This window comes from Sparus aurata, chromosome 11, assembly GCF_900880675.1.
Source record: "Sparus aurata chromosome 11, fSpaAur1.1, whole genome shotgun sequence".
Classification (NCBI taxonomy): Eukaryota; Metazoa; Chordata; class Actinopteri; order Spariformes; family Sparidae; genus Sparus; species Sparus aurata.
The window spans coordinates 22,995,970-23,014,135 of NC_044197.1; the positions used below are offsets into that span (position 1 = coordinate 22,995,970).

Sequence of the window (18,166 nt, forward strand, 5' to 3'; positions counted from 1 at the left end):
ACCTGGCCTTTAAATGTGGTCTTTTTCTCAGGCATGCTGATTGCATTATGAAAAGAAGACAGACATGCACAAGATGTTCTTGGTTTATTTACACACAGATGCACCTCCTAATGTTTCAGGCTTCAGTAACTAGTGTAGTTAATATAATGTTGCCTACTCAAGGAAATGTTATCTGTGCCATGTGTGAGTGATTTTGATAAATATTTTTCACAAATCAATGCTTACTGTTTGCAAATGTATGTCTGATAATACTGTGTTTCAGTCCTGTGATGATTATATAATCCTGAGCTAGTTGTAGACCAGACTGTATCCAAATCCTTCCAATAATATGCTTCCCAGTGATGCAAATGTTATGATGAGATGAGGCATTACAGCAGTCATTGATCCGTGTAAGTGCCTTTCCATAGCAAAGAGTAGCTGCCCATCGCTGGGCCTGCATGCAGCACCACCAACATCATCATAGACATAAGGGAGTTAGGAGAGCTGCGCTGGACAGAGATGTCTGCATGTGATTGTAAGCAAAAGGCTGCACAGAGATGGTCAAGTCACACTGCCAATGAAACCTGAAGTAATGGTTGTGTTTGTTGTTCGTGCCTGGCATGGCATATTTATCTGTTGATCAAGGCATGGCTTAGTCTGATATCTGTTCTCCTTTTACATTTTTGTATGTGTTCAATAGTCTGAAACGTAGCTCATTGGTGTTTCAGAACATTAGATACATGATTGTTGTACATACGAAAAATAGGTCCAATTGTAAAAGAAAGCTTTTCTCTCATGTCTGAAGGTCCTCTTTGGAATATTTCCGCTCATATCGATTGCTTTATTGGATTTGCCTTGCACTGGTCTGAAGCAAGATCTCATTTCAGCTGTAGTAGGAAACCGTACATTGAGCTAAAAGTGAAAGGTTCAACTATTTGTCTGAAAATTTCAATCATTTCATGGCAAGGAAATGCAACAGGTACAGAGTATGATTGATTTGTTAATACTTCCAATATTTTGGCTTATATTGATGACTTATAAGTGTAGATTGTGATAGCTACTTGAGAGGGTATTTCATCAGAAGATAGTAAACATAGTGAGCACCAGCTTTCTTTTTAAAACCTTTGAATATGCCAAAATATGTTGTTGTTAGAGGCTGTACAGAAAACAGATTGATTTCTGTCTGTTTTTGCTTTCGCAGATCTCCAGCGGACATCAAACCCAACCTGTCGCCCCCCGCGCATTTTTCTCTAAATCTGGGTTGCCTCGTCTGCTGTGGCCCTGCAACATGGAGAGCTACCACTGTGTCACTCAAGGCTGACCAGAAGGAATGAGGCACTCCTGGAGATGTTCCCAAGTGGCCTTGTGGATGCAGTAGCTGGGTTTCGGAGTGCTATTTTATGACTAGCATTGTATGTGTGGCTGTGGGCACATCCTAGCACAACCTGCCTACTCCTCAGGCAGGGACATGCTACTCTGAGACTGGAGCTGGAGAAACGCATAAGAAAGGATCCCCCTTGGTAAACAAGGAACACGAAGAGAAAAAGGGAAGCACTCAGCAAAAGAGCGGTCTGATAAACACACGGGGCACTTCAGCTGTAGCTTGAGCGCATTGAAGTGTCTTCTGAACGAGTGCACATTTTAACAGCAACACCTTTCCTCTGTCCTGTGAGATTTGTCCGTCTCCCCCTCCCTAAACCCCCCTCTGTCGTTGTTATTGGAGTTTCTATGATTTGCATGGCTGGAGAATAACCGTGGAGAGGCCAGGGTATCACAAGCTTATGGATTTTGACAAGAGAGGGGGCAAGGGAGAGACAGAGGAAGGGAAAAAGATGTCTAAGACAGCAGGCGGCAGGACTGGACATGGGGGCCGGAGTTCAGGGACCAATTCTGGAGTGCTTATGGTTGGCCCAAACTTCCGTGTGGGCAAAAAAATCGGCTGCGGGAACTTTGGAGAGCTGCGGTTGGGAAAAAACCTCTATACTAACGAATATGTGGCCATCAAATTGGTAAGTTCATCCTTAGGTTTGGTGACGTAACAGAAATATGAACTCATAATTGTAGATATCAACCACATTAGTATTCTGGTATATCTCAGTGGATCCTGTATGAAGAGTCATGCTTATCTGATGTTTAGTATGCTCTTTCAGCAGGGAAAGTTATGTTTAAATTTTAAAAAATGTTTTATGTATTCAACCATGTTCTGCTTTTGTTTATCACAGAGGTAAAGAAGAGTGGGTTCGGACTGGATAATAAGTTAAATCATGTCTTGAATGGTGTTTTTATTTTCATAGAAGGACAGCCACATATTTACTTCATTTCAAAGAGAGGGCAAATGTATTGTATGCAAATTGATTCATGTATTTTTAAGTTCCTTAAAGTGGCTCTAAACAAGTGGTGATTCTTACTTGATGTCCTCGAAGATAAAGTTCTTGCCTTGGAAGTGTTTCATTGATAAGAGACTCAGTCTTGGATAATTTTCTTTGTGGAAGCTAGGTGCTCAAACCTATGAACTACCTTTCCTACCCTTTCCTCATTCAGAGGAGTTGATGTCGATGCCTTTGCAAGCCCTCCCTTTAATAGGCTCACACCAGGCCTTATGAGCAATCAATAATTTACTGCATCTTTTGTTTTGTCCCAGCATGAATACTTTTTTTTCAGTGCCACTGGATCAGTAGCATTTAAACAGGTTGTGAGCAGCCACGTGAAATATCGAGGTCTCTTTGTTTTTGTAGATTCTAGGTCAGCCAGTGGCTGCTCAACCATTTCCTCTGCACGTCATTTCTTTGTTATAAATGTGTTGCCACTTGCATCGCTTTGATCGCACGCAGATATTTCTTTCACTGACGGTGCCCTAATGTAAGCAAGACCTAACTCGGACTCTAGTTAAGTAGTTGTACCGAAGCTGATGTGGACTAGGCGTCATCTCCACCACATCTGCCCTGGTCTGTGTGTGATTATCCTTACATTTGTATCTCCCAGCGAGGTCATTATCTCTGAATGGGCATCCACTGAATACTTTGCTAACCACATAGAAGGCAGAGGTTAGCAAACAGCTATAATTGCAGTTCCCCTCTCTGAAATCTTTAGTTGTGCTTGCTGCCTCTCCCCCCCCTTGCCTGTGAACCCTCCCATCTGTTTGGGTATTTTTATCCCCATGGTGTCCAGCTATATCTGGATCTGGTATTAGGGCCATGACACTGCTCCATGGATCTCGTGGCCCACTGGACCCAGCGTTTATTTGAATGTATAATTGTGAGAAGGGGAAGTGTGCAAATGGTGTCAACGAGGCCTGGCTAATGTTAGGGCCTGGTTGTGAGAATTATTTAGGGTTTCATTTTGGCGACAGATTTCAGATGATGATTCATGTTTTCTCCTTGTTCATTATCAGTTACAGTGACTCCATTTGCTTCCTTTTGATGTTTATGAAAAGGATCCTTTTAGGCTCAATTTTTCAACACAAACTGTACAAATTACACAGAATGTTTGAGAAGTTTTTTGGCCTGGTGTTGTGACACCTGACATGGAGAGGTCTTCTCCCCTGTCGATTCTCGGGGTAACCCAGACTCTGGCACAGTTGTCTGTCCACATTTTCTGTCTGTCCCTGATCTCACAGCTCCTGGGGGTAACCCAGTGAATGTCACTGCCTGTCCAGTTAAGCCTCTATTTTGTCAGAGGCTGTTACTGAGCTCCTCCTTATGGACGAAGACAAATAACAGCCCTGTTATCTACGACCACCTGCTAACACATGCTTGACATGAGTAGAGTGTCCTCCGCAGTCTGTCAGTCACTTTGGTGGTAATTGCTCACTCGTAGATAAAAACTTTAATAAATGTTAGCATGGATAGATAAGACTGAGAAAATGCTGTTTGTTCATGATGTGGTTGTACAGTTTGACATAATGCTATTATAATTGGATAAGAATGAAGCAAATATGAGTAGATATATAGAGTCAACTGCTCAAATCTTATATTCTGTCAGGGATATAGCGTGTTAGGGCTGCAGCCAATCATTAATTTGAGTAATTTATTGTTTTGTTTTGTTTTTAAGTATCTCCAACTAATTGACAAAATGTTTTATCTGTAAAGTTCAGGAAATTGTGAAAAATTTACATTGCTATTGCTTGTATTTGCTTAATGATGAGTTGAAAATGTGCTGTTATTTAATACATGATACATAAATTCAGCGACAGATAGGATTATCTGGAGATCTGACAATTCACTTTCTGTTGAACAACTAGTCATTTCAGACTTTGTTATAGACTGTGCTTAGTCCAGTGTTCCCCTTGTCATTAAAATCAAATGGTAACCAATATGATTTCTTAACTGATCAACCCTTGGTCTCAGTATGAAGGAAATATGTCAATTATTACTTAGTGACTGGTTGAATGAAATGTTGCTCAGCTACCAAGAAGGCAGCATTGTTACGGTGGCAAAGTGTAATTTGTTATGTGGCTGGTTAAAACAAGTTTAATCTCTCTCCTTTGTTGAAATGAATAGAAGACGTCGACTTCTGCACCACGGCATGTAGTGATTACTCAGTGTTGAGCTGGTGCCTTTATGTGCTTAGTGTCTTGTGTACCAACGTGCGGAGTTGGCCATGTGGGTGGTGCCTGCCTGCACCTGGGACAAAGGTGAATGCCAGTGTCACCCTGCTCCACCACGTGACAGCAGAGATAGAGATGTATGGCAGGGCAGTGTGCACAGGATCCTCTGTCAGTGGATCTGGGACTGCTGCGACTGTTGCTGCAATAAAGCGAGAGTGAAGGGGGAAACTGCTGAGTGCTGAAAGGTCGTCTTTGTTAGCAGGCCGTGTCGACACACAGTGGTTCAGTCTTTGGTTCGACTGGATGCTTTCTCACACTGACAAACGCCTGTGTGGTGGAGGCAGGACCATATAGCCACAGCTTTAAGCACACTGCAGGCTTAACTCCCAAGGGGAGATCCCGATGTCTTAAAGAAACAGTAGCATCTAATGTCTGCTTACTGTAGAAACTAGCGGCCATCAGGCTCATTTAAAGGGTGAAGGGACAGCACCATCTCCACCAATACATGACGCCGGCATGGTGACATACCTGTCCAGTGAGAAAATGACCAACTTATCCGCTTTTTTATTTGTAATTTTTTTGATTTATTGTTTTTCACATAACTGCCGTACTATTTTTATTTTACCACCCTCACTATCCTGGTGTAGTGCTTTCTCACTCTTCCTGCCACTATCTTCAGGGCACTGTCTTATCAAGGTCATCAGCCCTCTGTTAACCCCATCCCTGTGTTAGCCTTGGGTGCAGGACCCATGCACACACCCATCTAATCCATTCTTTGCGCCCAGAAATCCAATAGAATTGGTTTTCACTGACATTTCCACCAGTCCACTGTGCAAACGGTCGAAGATACAAGCTTTACGGCTTGTATTTCAATGTGGTCCCTTTTCATGTTGTTGGTCATTCATTTACAGGTGTGAGGTGCCTGTGAGACATGCTGGTGTTATCAGTAATAAGTAATAAACCAGTTGGAGGGCCCTTTGTGGCGACGGATGCTTTTGACGATGACAAGTGGCTGTAATATGTGCCAAAAATGGGGGGGAGAGTTAAAAGTGAATGTTATAGTGTTGGGACTTATTGTACAGTGCCCCCCATAGCTCAGAGACGGGGATGATATTGAAGTGATCATCTAGGGAGGCCAGCACAGTAAACACTGAGACCTACTGTGCATTGTGTGCCATGTACATACAGAACAGTGTTTAACTCTGTGTAGTGTATGGTGGCATTGCTTGCTCAAAGCATGGATGGATATCAGACTTAAAAATGATTTCCATTTGTAACCTATGCCTGTGACCCTGATTGCTCCAACTGAAATCACAAGTGGCAGTAGTGGACCCGATCAGCTGGAGCCTCAAAAGACAAAATATAAAACTTGGCTGTTGTCTGACTGGTAAATGTGCTCCGTTTATGTCTGTACCATTTACACAAGAGCAAAGACTTCACATAGATGAAATCTACTCTGTCATTTTGATATTCAAAAGGACAGTTTTTGTGTCTTTGTTTGTTAGAGAAAGGTAGCTTGCTAAATTCATAGTCAAGTGTGAATTATAACTTGTGTATAGTAAAAGATAACCCTAATCTCAGTTAAATCTTTAAGGCTACACTAATTACCTCAGCCGAGGTTATGTTTTAGCCCGTGTCGGTTTGATTGTTGATTGGTTGGTTCGTTTGTCAGTAGGATTACACAAAAATTACTGGACAGGTTCTCATGAAACTTGGATGGAGGATGGGTGGATGTTGGCCCAGATTGACCCCATTAACTTTTGTTGCAGATCTGGAAAAATGGATGGTTCCTGGACTTTTTCTTACGTACTTTAAAACTCAAAAAGTTTTCAACATATTCGTTAATTCTAAGAGACTGGTGCATGGATCATGGTGAAAAAATCAGGTGTTTTCAGCTGGCTGTTACCTATGAGTGAGTGTAGAAGAGGACTGTTGGTGGAGGAATGCGCTCTGTTGAGTGCCATTCAAGCTCATATTTAATATGAGAATCTGGTCAAATGACAATGTGTAATGAGAGTCTAATTTGTATTGATGAACCCACAGTCAAATACCACCAGACTCTGCAGTTTCCCTCAGTGCTACACAGTGATTAAGCGTCTTTCAGTTAATTGTTTTGGTTTTCTGGCCTGTTAATGTAATATTTGGTTCAGTCTAATTTATAGCTGCAGTGGTCAGAAAAGGCCAAGATGAATCCATCTTATGCTGCCTCCTCATCTCCAAAATGTACGAGTTGGTGAAGACTAGAACAGAGCTATACGGAGTGCAGATACTAGGCTTACAGCATTCTCTGCATACTTGATTCCACACGCTAGTATTGTTATGTGTCTTGTGGATTGTGTAGATTGACAAATAACATGTTTGCTGACATTATCACTATTCAAATCTTTTGAGGGCATGATGGGTCAAATGTGTTGTGTTGTTTTGCTCCCAAGATGCCAAAAAATATGTGTGCTTCAGAGGTTTCATAAAATATTGTGTATTCCTTCCCAAGAGCACCACTGCTCTGTGTGAAATGTAATTGTACTGTATGTAGGGAGAAGGATGGGATGTCTCTGGCAGAGTTTTGGTTTTCTTTTGGCTGAGTCACTGATGCAGAGGCATAAGACTAAGGTGGTTTACATGCGTGAAGCCTCTCAGGCTGCTGGTCAGTCGTGATGCTCTGATGGAGATCTGAGGTGTTGTACTGAACTCTCATGCCTGCCTCCCACTGAAGCATGATAAGCAGCTCTTGTTGCAGTCTAGCTCAGCAGCTTACACCAGCTCCTCATGAGGCAGTTGTCGAAGAACTGCAAAGGCCCAAAAGCTCTCTCAGCATGTTTGGCTGGAATTAAAGTGACATTTTGACGATTTAAGTTCTCCCCTACCCTGCTTGGGCTCTCCAGAGAGCATGCTGGGCAGGCTAAATGAATAAATCCTTGGATGTCAACAGCATGTAAAAGCCTACCTAGAGTCAACTAGCTAATCCTCTAATGAATCAGTAGCCACAAGCAACACAGACACACATTGTTGCTTTGAGGATGATTTAGTAGAAGGAATAAACTGGCTCAGGAGAGTATAAATGTCTGTGACTTCAGAGTAGAACAAGAGCAGTGTCAGTGTTTGATTGAGAAATTAAGTAAAAAGTATGTTTGAATATTGTCTGTGCTGTGTGTCTGACAAGCGGTGACTGCTCTGTAATTTGTACCTTGCAAGTGTAGATCCTAGTTCATGATAAAGCACCATCATATTTTACAGATTTGTTAAGCAGTTGCACTGACACTTTTTATTTTATAGATTATTGTCTCTATAATGTTCAAGGCTGTTGCAGTACTTAACAAGTTTCTCACATTCTCTTGGTGATTATGGCGACTACCATGAATTTACACTGTGCTGTTCTGTCTTAACTTTTCTTTATAGCATTGTAATTGAAGTGGTAAACTAGAGCCAAAATAACCAAACCAGAGTCAGATTATGGTAATTTGAAAAGAGCTGAAGCCAAATTGACCTCAGTTCTATTTTTGAGAGTTTGCTTTGCAAGACAAAATGGCAAGGCTTGAGGTTAGAATTAAAGCCGCATCATACCATGTAAGAGATTAAACTTTGTTGCTGCACGGCCTGAGTTTGACAGGATTTATAGTGCAGAGCATAAGGAATTAGGAGACAGACATTTTGACACGTCATACAAGGAAAACCACATATATAAATAATAACATTAAGTTATTACCCTTATTTCTCTGATTGTATGGGAGCAGCATTGATAATGTGTTTTAAAATGCAATTAATGACTCTGAAGCCAGTGAAAACAGCAGACACTTGCTATGTTCTATGATCATGATCTCTTGCGCCATTTCCAACTGCATGTGAGCTTCTGATGCGATGTGTTGTCAGACCCTCGGTACCCACGCTGAATCCGTTTACACGAAGAATGCATATTAAACAAATCAAGTACCTGTAGGTTGTGCACTGGAGATCAGATTGGATGCTAAACCATTTATGTAGAAGATGGGTGATTTTGCTAAGATTGCCAGTTGTGTTTGTACATTTTAAACAGATAAAGTGCATATTGTGATATTTAGATGTTTCTCTACTAGAAAGGACAGACAATATCCAACAACAAGTAGAGATGTGTGTTTTCTTATCAGAAACTCCCTGGTGATCCCCCTCTAGTCAGTGGGTTACTTGTTTATATTTTGGTAGGAAAGTGAGACTGTATTGTTTGAATAACAACTCCTTTCATGAATCAACTGTTCCTTGTCAGTGTTGTGCTTCTATCTATGTTTTTGTCTTAAGAATATATTTTCCATTGTTTTTCTCTTTGGTTTTACTGGCGCCAAACCACCAGGTATTTCTGTTGTATTATCAGAGAAAGTGGGTGACCATGTGTACTAAAAAAGACCTGCAAGCCATTCATTGCTCTTTAAATTTGAACATGAACACCCTTAATGCTGTTAAGTAGCCCTTTAACGTTGGTCGCTGTTAAACTTTAAACTCAATAAATAATGTTTCCTGTATTGACTGTGTGTGGTAGAAGAGATCCAGAACAACAAAAATAGCACTCTGTCCTACTATTTAGTGACTGTACTGTGTTATTGTTCCTATTTATGACAGGACACAAATTTTAAGTTAAACAAACAAAGGACTGCACAATACAATACAAAACATTGTACATTGTTATGCCATACCCTGCTCCTCTATTCAATGACAAAGGAGACTTGCCTCTTGGGTTTATGTGAGTGGAACTTCCCATGACCATTTTGATCACTGGCAGCACTGTGTGCTGCGTTTGCCTCCCTCTGACTGAGGCAGCTGAGGTCAGCATCTTTTGAAAAGCCTGCCCAATTTTAATGTTGTTGTTGAAACCTGCGTATTTCTATAGATTTTTCTTGTAATGCTGTCATGAAAACAAAAAGGGGGAAAAGAAGCCTTGAAAGCTGATATGTTGCATTGACCAATGCTTTTATAGCCCATACATAATTAAAGTATAAAAGTCAATTAACATCAAAATACAAAGAGAAGAAATGCAGTTTTTACTTTCATTTTGAGAAGTATATGGCAGCTATCTTAGATCCCCCTACTGCCTAATAATGATACTAGACATTATAATCAACTTCTGTGGAAGCCATCTAATAATGTTGACCGTGAGATTACATGACACACCATTATTTGTTCCTATGCTATTAGTCCCTTATTTATCTCTACCACAACTGTTCCATGGCCCCTCCTATAATATATACAAGTACAAATAATACCTCCAGAACATACAATTGATGTCTAATTCTGGCTGATTTCAAGAAGTGTCAGATTATCACACTGGGTTTCAGGAGGCAGCTGATGGCTCCATCTGGGTGTGTTAAATCTGAGTTGAAACAGGAGAAGTGCTGGCCAGCAGCCAGCTGTTGCTCTGTGACACCACTCACTCCTTAACATCACCTCCCAACCATAGACACCTGTGATCATAAAGTCTGGTGGAATAGTGAAAACACATGTACCCCACACAGTTCAGTCTTCTCCATTTGTTTTAAGCCCACAGGGAGCCATTAGCATCATGAAGGCTGCTGAGTAGAAATGCCGACATTTGAGTTACTCTGCCTCAGATGAGGCGCGTCACATTGCCAGTTGCATATTGTGAAATGGTTTACTTGGTGTCAGGCAAAGGTTAGGGTCTATTCTGGGCTTTATGCATGATGTTGGGTCGGTTCCCCTGGACATGACACTCATAGGCATTCATATGTACACATCCATTGAATGTCACTCTGGCTGTCCAGATAATAAACAGTACAGATGTTTATTTACATTACATTACATCATTCCAGCTGTCTGCTATACTGATCCATGCTGCTTTACTGTACCATGCTGTTTTGCAAGATATTGTTCATGGGACCAAAGGGTAATCTTTTGTTGTATTTCACCACAACATGGAATAATTATTAGTTGTTATAGACTGTTGGCATAGTGACAGAAATTACAGTATTATTAAGAAGCAACAATTTATTAGTAGGGCTGTATGTATGTAGGGCTGCAACTAACAGTTTATTTGTGCCATGAATATTGGATGGTGGATGGATCCCGGCCCTGAAGGAATATTGTCTCACTTTCTTTATAATTACCAGATGGGGCATTTTTCATGATCTGGATTTTTGTGGTTTTGAAACCTGCAGCAAAACAAATGTCTCTATTAACTTGCAAGTCACATAATTTATGTTCAGAGTGATTAACAGAATAACAGTAATCATTTATGAATACTAGACAAGAAATTGTAGTTGTTGTGTTTGTACAGGCTGAAAGGACTTTTTTTTTATTTTTAATCTCATTGGTCAGCAATACCAATGAGTTAAAGTGTTTTAGGCTCTCACTGTGGTTTACTATTTACCCTTTAATGTTGTGATCATGTCTGTCATTCATAGTTTTCCCTCTTCATTTGGTGGTCATTACTCCATCCAGTCACTGAGGTCGTTACTGATCTTTCTCAGCTGTGTTGGAGCAGAGATCAGATTTAGCCTAGATGACATCATATGCAGAGTTGGTTAATCCCAGGCAGAGGACTTTGTGTGTTGCTGATGGCTTGCTTCATCCACACAAGTCTACAGAGGCAGCCACAGGTTAAAATACAGAAACCACCACCTAATCCGTGATGACATAATCATGTATTTGTACAAGCTTCAAGTGTTTTACTCTAAGAGGGATCCTTGAAACGGCATGTAACATTTAATTTCGCAGTCTCACAACCATCTCCAGGCCGTTGTAACTACAGGATTTGATCCTACTCTGCAGTATTTGCTGGGAGTGCTAATATCAACACATCTGTAATCTTTTTAGCTGTGGCCAGCAGCTCGTATAGGCCTATGTCAACATAACCCTTCTTTCTGGTAGAACAGAACTGGCAACTAACGCAACTAACAACAAGTTTACTGCGACTAGGGCAGGGGTTCTCAACCCTTTGCAAGCTTGGCCCCCCAGTTTTGGTGAATTGAATATCTGGGGGCGGGTCGGTAAGGTAACGCTGAGTGGCCTTGATGCCTGTCAGTCATGATGAGTCGCGTCTCGTTACCTCTCTGATGTGTCTGCAGCTGCATGCGTGTCTCTCTCCCCGGGCCAGGAGAGTTATCATACCGTAAAATACCAAATAATAGCCGGAGCATTTATTTGTTTCAATCACATAACAGACCAGGCGTTTAATTGGGACCAGGCGTTTAATTCCTTCCTCACAAAAATCCGGGATGAAAATGTCACAAACTTCGCCAGCTTCTCGGTGAATTCTCTGGCATCCTTCTGCAAGTGAAGTTGTTGCGGCGGAGGAAACGATTCATCCAACCAGCACCTCATCTCTGCTGTCACTCACGGTGGCGTACATTTGTTTCACCCTGATCATTTTGCGGGACACTCTCTCGTGGCGTGTCCGTTTGCTGATAACTCATTCCCACATGTTTATCTCAGGTTCCTCGCTAGCCTTCTTCCTCCCTCCACCAGGCAGCCTGGCCCTGTTGCTGTCCTCCTCGGACAGACGCTGAAGCTCAGTTTGATTTTTTCGCCCATCTCTCACTCTCTTCTGGTCGACAGAGGAACGTCTAGCGGCTGCTTCTCCCGAGTTTTCCTCTGCATATTTTACGACAAAGTTTGAATTTCAAGCCGTACTTCAGATTTTTTTGCTGCACCTGAGCCATGGCGATCATCAATGTGATACTGACTGACAGAAAGCAGCACAACACGTGAAAAAGGCGAAGAAGAAAAACGTGCAGTGTCAGTGGTAATGTCTTTTTCCTTTGCCTGTGAGTGCTTTTGGACGGGGGAGGGACTCACGGCAGCACCCGCTGCTCGTTGAGCACAGTAACTGCAGAGTGATACGTGCTTTCAAGTCAGAGTCTCCAAACACCACAAAAGTCTCCAATAACACCAGTAAAAGTCGCTAGATTTGTCGGTAGTTGCTTTTGACAAAAAAAGTCGCCAGAAGGATGATTTGTTTGTGTGTTATAATAGTCCAACCACTTGCATTTCGACATGGGGGGAATTTTCGTGATTTTTTAAAAAAAAAAAATGTCCTGACTTTTTTTTCTTCCCTCCCATCCTGTAGCCTACTCGCGACCCCCAGGAGAGTGTCCGTGCCCCCCTAGGGGCGGGCAACCACTGGACTAGGGTGACATGAATGCCCAACACTCATCAGCAACATTAAGTGCACTGCCAACCCACTCCCACAGATGTCTTCTCTGTCCTACATAGTTGCATGTGAGGTAGTCAGTATTCAGGCCTAAACCTGCGAGTATGGGATGAAAATGCTAGAAACTAATTATACTTAATACTTAAAGAAGTATTTGAAAGTAACTTTAATTGACTAAGTTGTGTACAAACTGTGACAACTTCATGGCAAACAAAAAACCCATTGAAAAATGCAAAGCAAAAACACAACTGAAACTAATATACAGGCACTAGGGTTGGGAATCTTAGGGCATCTCATGGTTTGATTCAGATTAATTCATTTAAAAGACTATGATGACATTTCTTAACAATTATCAATGCATCTTCATGCGTCGATATTTTTGTATACATGTTTAATTACATGTCAGTGTGACTGCTTGCTACAAAAGTGTTTTTATAATGGCCCATAATTAAACATATTTAGGATGGTTAGGTTTCATCATCCAGTTGGTCCAGCTCTAAGGAATGTTCAGCCTGGGTTTAGAAAATTGTTGCAGGCAATCATAACGTACAAAATTGGGGTTTTGAATGTCCTATTATTGACTTCTCTGCATTGAGATATACTCTGTCAAGAGAGAATTGCTATGCATCTTAGAATCGATCTTATTCTTTTTAACACAGATAGTAAAATGTATCTTCTATCAATCATATATCAGACATAAACCACACACAAGTACACATGAGAGTTCAAAGTAAGCATTCGCTTATTAAAATAGAACATATACATATTATAATATCACAATGATGGTGACAATCAAAAGGGGATATATTACTGTATTTGTGTTTCATGGCAATAACTGACAAGGACTCATACAAGTCCCTAAACTGAGGAGGCTAAATAAATGCTTCCAGTCCACCAGGGTACAGTAGCTTTTATAATGGGGAATATTATTTTGATTTTAATGGAGCTGTAATTCACATTTTTTTAGATATAAAACAGAACTTTTTTCTTTCAAGGACAATTTGGTTTCAGATACACTGATACACTGATACACAGAAACACAGTGAAACACTTGAATGCAGTGTGGAACAGCCGAAGTGGAGAGGTTACTGTGGCAGCAGGTCAGACAGGGAAGAGCCCTTCTGGCCTGTGGGTCAGCTGCCCTGGACACAAACCAAGACAGAGCTGCTCTCTGTATGACACCGAACAGGGCAACCGAAAGTTAAAGATGAATTTTTTTAGCTATCAGAAAACAGATTTTGCTTTTATTTTGACCTGCAGATGTTGCGTCACTCAATTTATGAACAACATTTTTTTAAAATATAAAATTCCAAAGGGGACCAAGGTGAAAGGATAGCTGACTTCCGTTTTTGCGCTTATGCTTCGGAGACATAAACTCCCAGTACATTCCCTTTTACAAAATTGCCTCTGAGTACAGCCCTGCCATGTCGGGGGAGCATGTCGGCACAGGGAGAAGATCAAAAAGTCTTTGATATGGGCAGGAGCTGTGAAAAATCCCCGTCATATGCAAAGATGTTACATCAGATATTTGCAGCATGGCCCTGGTCATTTACACAGCCGTAGCTTATCCCATCTGCTGGGAATAGAGATGACTCTTAAGTACGTAAAGCTGCCATAAGCCTCTGTTTCCTATTGTAAGCTGTTTTAGAGGGTCCTGTGGTTCGCTGCCATCTGTTTCTTCTCATTATTTATATATTTTATATTTTCTTTTCCTCTCCTCCCTGATGGCCTTACTTGTGCGAGACATGCTCATTGTCCGAGTTCATGTAGGAGGTGGATGATGCTACAGCAGTTCTCCGCTCCAACTCCCCAACTGGTCACGTGTCTTCCTCCTACAGGCTTCCACTCCTCTGTATAGCCTCCTGACTTCCACTCTCAATTTCTAGCCCCTGGCAATGCACAGTGGCTTCTTATTTCTCTGGCACCCTTCTTTTTTAGCATTATGTTGGAGCAGGATGCTGAAATCCTGTTTTGTTTTTGTTTTTTGTAGGGAAGTATTGAAGTCACTTTTTATATTGATCGTATAGAAACAGGCGAATCCATTTGTTCTCTATTTGATTGTAGAAAAAACACGTCTGATGTCATAACAATCATTTCCGATACATACAGTATTTCAGTAGTGAGTATAAGCTTGTGCAACTCTTTATCTAACCTTGTCATCTGCGTATGGCTTCTGTTTCTTCTTTCTGCTTGAAAACCCAAACCAAACATTAAACTACATAGTTCCTGTAGTGTTTACCAAAGGTTTGTTGTTCGTCATAAGATCTAAACTCATACCCCATGTTTTGTGATCATCTCTTTTTTCATAATTCCTCTTTTTCACTTTTGTCAATGTTTTTACAAGTGACTTCTGGGCAGAAATGCTGAAACCGGTAATGCTTATTGGTCATAATTGAGTCCATAAGGGTGGCAACAGTATGGAATTTTCATGGTACAGTAAACATTAGAGAATATCATGGTTTCACTGTATCTCATTGTAGATGATGATACTAATCGTGTAACACCGCAGTTACACGATGACAATTATTATTATTATTATTATTATTATTATCATCTACAATGAGCTTTTAATAGGATGAAAGAGTTTTTTGGTTGAACAAATGTTTTATTATGATTTCTATGACACTTTATAAACCTTGAAAACATGTACCTAACCCTCTTTTTTTCAAAGGTTTTTTTTGTCTGTTTTTACAAACATGCTAAAAAATTTATAAATTGCTAACCCTTGCTTATTCCTCTTCTGCAAATGCAGCTCCCTCTCTTTGTCATGCAAACATACAAAACTGGCTATTATCATGAGCCAGTCAGGTGTCTGTGTCAATTTAATCAGGGATATGTTGGAATTGAAATCTCTCTGCCTCACCCCTCACAAAACATCAGAACATGTCAGAACAGCAGGCTATACAATATATTTGTTGTTTGTAGAGATTTGCTTATCAATCAGATATTGTACTATATAAGGCAAACAGAGATAGAATTGTGTAACATCTGAGGAACCTTGTTTTTCCCCCCACAATTAGGATTATTGATTAAGTAAGCAATCTGTGTGGGAGATATTAGGCATACTGTAAAGAGAGGTTGGTCAGTTTTTATTTTTTAACAATCGCTGTTAAAACGTCTATTTATTAAACCGTCAAGTGAAACCACAGAACACATCCCAAAGGGCTGAGAACGGTCATCTTAAAGGATGAAAAGTCCCTTATTGTGGCGAAAACAGTTCATGCTTTGTGTGTGCACTCCTACGTGCTAGCAGGGCACCAGAAGAGAAAATGGTCCTGATTTGATAAAGGCCTAATGGAGTGAATGTGGGAGCTTAACAGCTTTCAGCTTCTAGTTTATATAATTTAAAATAGAAGTGCTTTGGAACTGGATGCACATGGGAAAATTTAGATTAAATCTCACGTCAAGCACCTATTGAGAAGTTGCACAGCTGAATAAACTTCTAGGCATTTTTTTATGCATTTGTATGTAGAGCAGCAAGTTTGATACACGTAGAGAAAGCTTGATAGCTTATCGTCCCACTGTTTCACTTAAATGCAGACGTCACCAACACTTACATTCTACTGACTAATGATAGAGGTAAATATTATGCTTGGTTATGTCATAATCTCAGGCACATCAGGGCTTTTTTTTTCAGTCAGTTCAACAAACAGGATAATGTACATCTGGGCACCAATGTAAAGCCAGTATTTGCTGGCAGTGTGTGAAAGGGGGGCTGCATACCACCACTATGGTCAGGGGCTTTAACACAGGCTGTGGTACAGCAGTTGAAGATTAAGGAAGGGAATTAAATTGGGTGTGTGTTTGTTCTATCCTCGTCACGTTTGTCTATAATGCCCTTGTCATCATGAGAGTGGGGTTAATCAGATTACGTTTTAGGTTGTAAAGCTGGAGCTGGCGATATAATGAACAATATGTCCTAGCAGGTCGATTATCAGCCATGTCATCACAAAAACCTCCTGTTCACCTGCTGGAAATGCTCTTTATCTTCTCACACCCCACAAGTCTGACCCAAGACTTAATTTAAATTCTGTCAGGCATTAAGATGAGGACAACCCTGCACTGTAGGCATTTAGGTTAATTACATGTTGATGTGTGTGCAAGTGTGTCCATCACTTCCTACTTGTTTCCCTTTTGGGAAAGCTCTCACAATCTTTCCTGCTTTTGTGGTGTTATAGTACCTTTTAATTTCTCTTCATTGTGTGAAAGCCATGCAAGCATTGATGTGTTGAAACCAAACAGCCAATATGCCATTATTGATTAAACTACAGTTAGTATTACAGTATTACAGTAATTTGGTTTCTCTCTCTTCTCTTTCAGGAACCTATAAAGTCCAGGGCGCCTCAGCTCCATTTGGAGTATAGATTTTACAAACAGTTGGGAAATTCAGGTAAGAGAGATGCAGCCTGTTGGTTATTACACTCTGACTGAGGGCAACACTGTGATGAGTTGAAAATGAAACGGGCCTTTTTACACTAGATTAGGCTGAACAAAAAGAGAACACTCAGACTTTATATACACTATCTTGTGCACCTGAAGGTGAATAAATGTGATAAATGACTTCCACTTTTGTGTTTTTGCTCTGATAATACTGCCCTCTTTAAAGGGATACTTGGATATTTTTAAACCTGGGCTCCATATATACATGCTTGTGTGTGTAAATGATTCATACTTACAAAATGGCTTGTACTCAGCTCAGTAGATTGCCTCAGCTGCAAAGGGTGCTATGAAATCTTTTGGGGCCACTCTGACCGTCAAAGTTATATCCACTAAAAGTGCTGTTTTTGCCACTCACAGGCCTGATATAATAATAATAAGATCCTTTTAGTAACCAGTAACACAAGTCACACTCTGAAATCTCGCAAGAGGTGAATGGTTGCAAGAAAGCTGAGTCGAAGTTGAAGAGGGGAGTTTTGAGTTTACCTTGAGGAACTGCCAGCAGGCATTTCCAAAGTCATGGCTGACTATTAATCTTGATGGGGCAACAATGGTATCGACTCACCACACCAGATTTCAGAGTGAGACTTCTTCTTGAATGAGACTTGTGTTACTGGTTACTATAAGAATCTAATTATTTTGACAAGAAGGTCTCTCAGTAGAAATTGTTTATGTAATGTTGTCAGACACTTGGAAGTATGTAAGTGGATAAACAAGCACTAATTTACACACCAAAACATGTAAATATAGGGCCAGATTTTAAAAACACTGGAATTCCCCTTTATACCTCAATGGTTACGATCCACTTTTAATAATCCAGTTAGATTGTTTTATGTCAAATCCAATGCAGAATTTACAGAACACAGGGCAGGTTTCAGTGGTCTCATCTGGTCTCATGAGTATGTCAGGTTCACTCGTGTAAGTACAATATTTGTAATTAAGAATAATGGCACTATGGAAATGGATGTGTTTGCAGAGAATAAGTGGACAAATGGGACAGACAGAGGAGGACAAAGATATAATCCCTAAAAATGTTGACAGTCTGATATGGAGCTGGCTGAGTGGATTTTTTT

General features: G+C 40.6%; 1 protein-coding gene across 8 annotated transcripts in view; it reads left to right on the forward strand.

The window, feature by feature from the left end:
- Positions 1-18,166, forward strand: part of csnk1g2b (casein kinase 1, gamma 2b) — a 36,144-nt gene that overhangs the window by 1,917 nt on the left and 16,061 nt on the right. For all 8 annotated transcript variants that reach the window (XM_030433391.1, XM_030433396.1, XM_030433393.1 and 5 more), the window contains exons 2-3: positions 1,181-1,988; positions 16,977-17,046. In XM_030433391.1, the coding sequence (XP_030289251.1) occupies positions 1,761-1,988; positions 16,977-17,046 (298 nt within the window). In that variant the 5' untranslated portion in view covers positions 1,181-1,760. The remainder of the gene's footprint in view (positions 1-1,180; positions 1,989-16,976; positions 17,047-18,166) is intronic.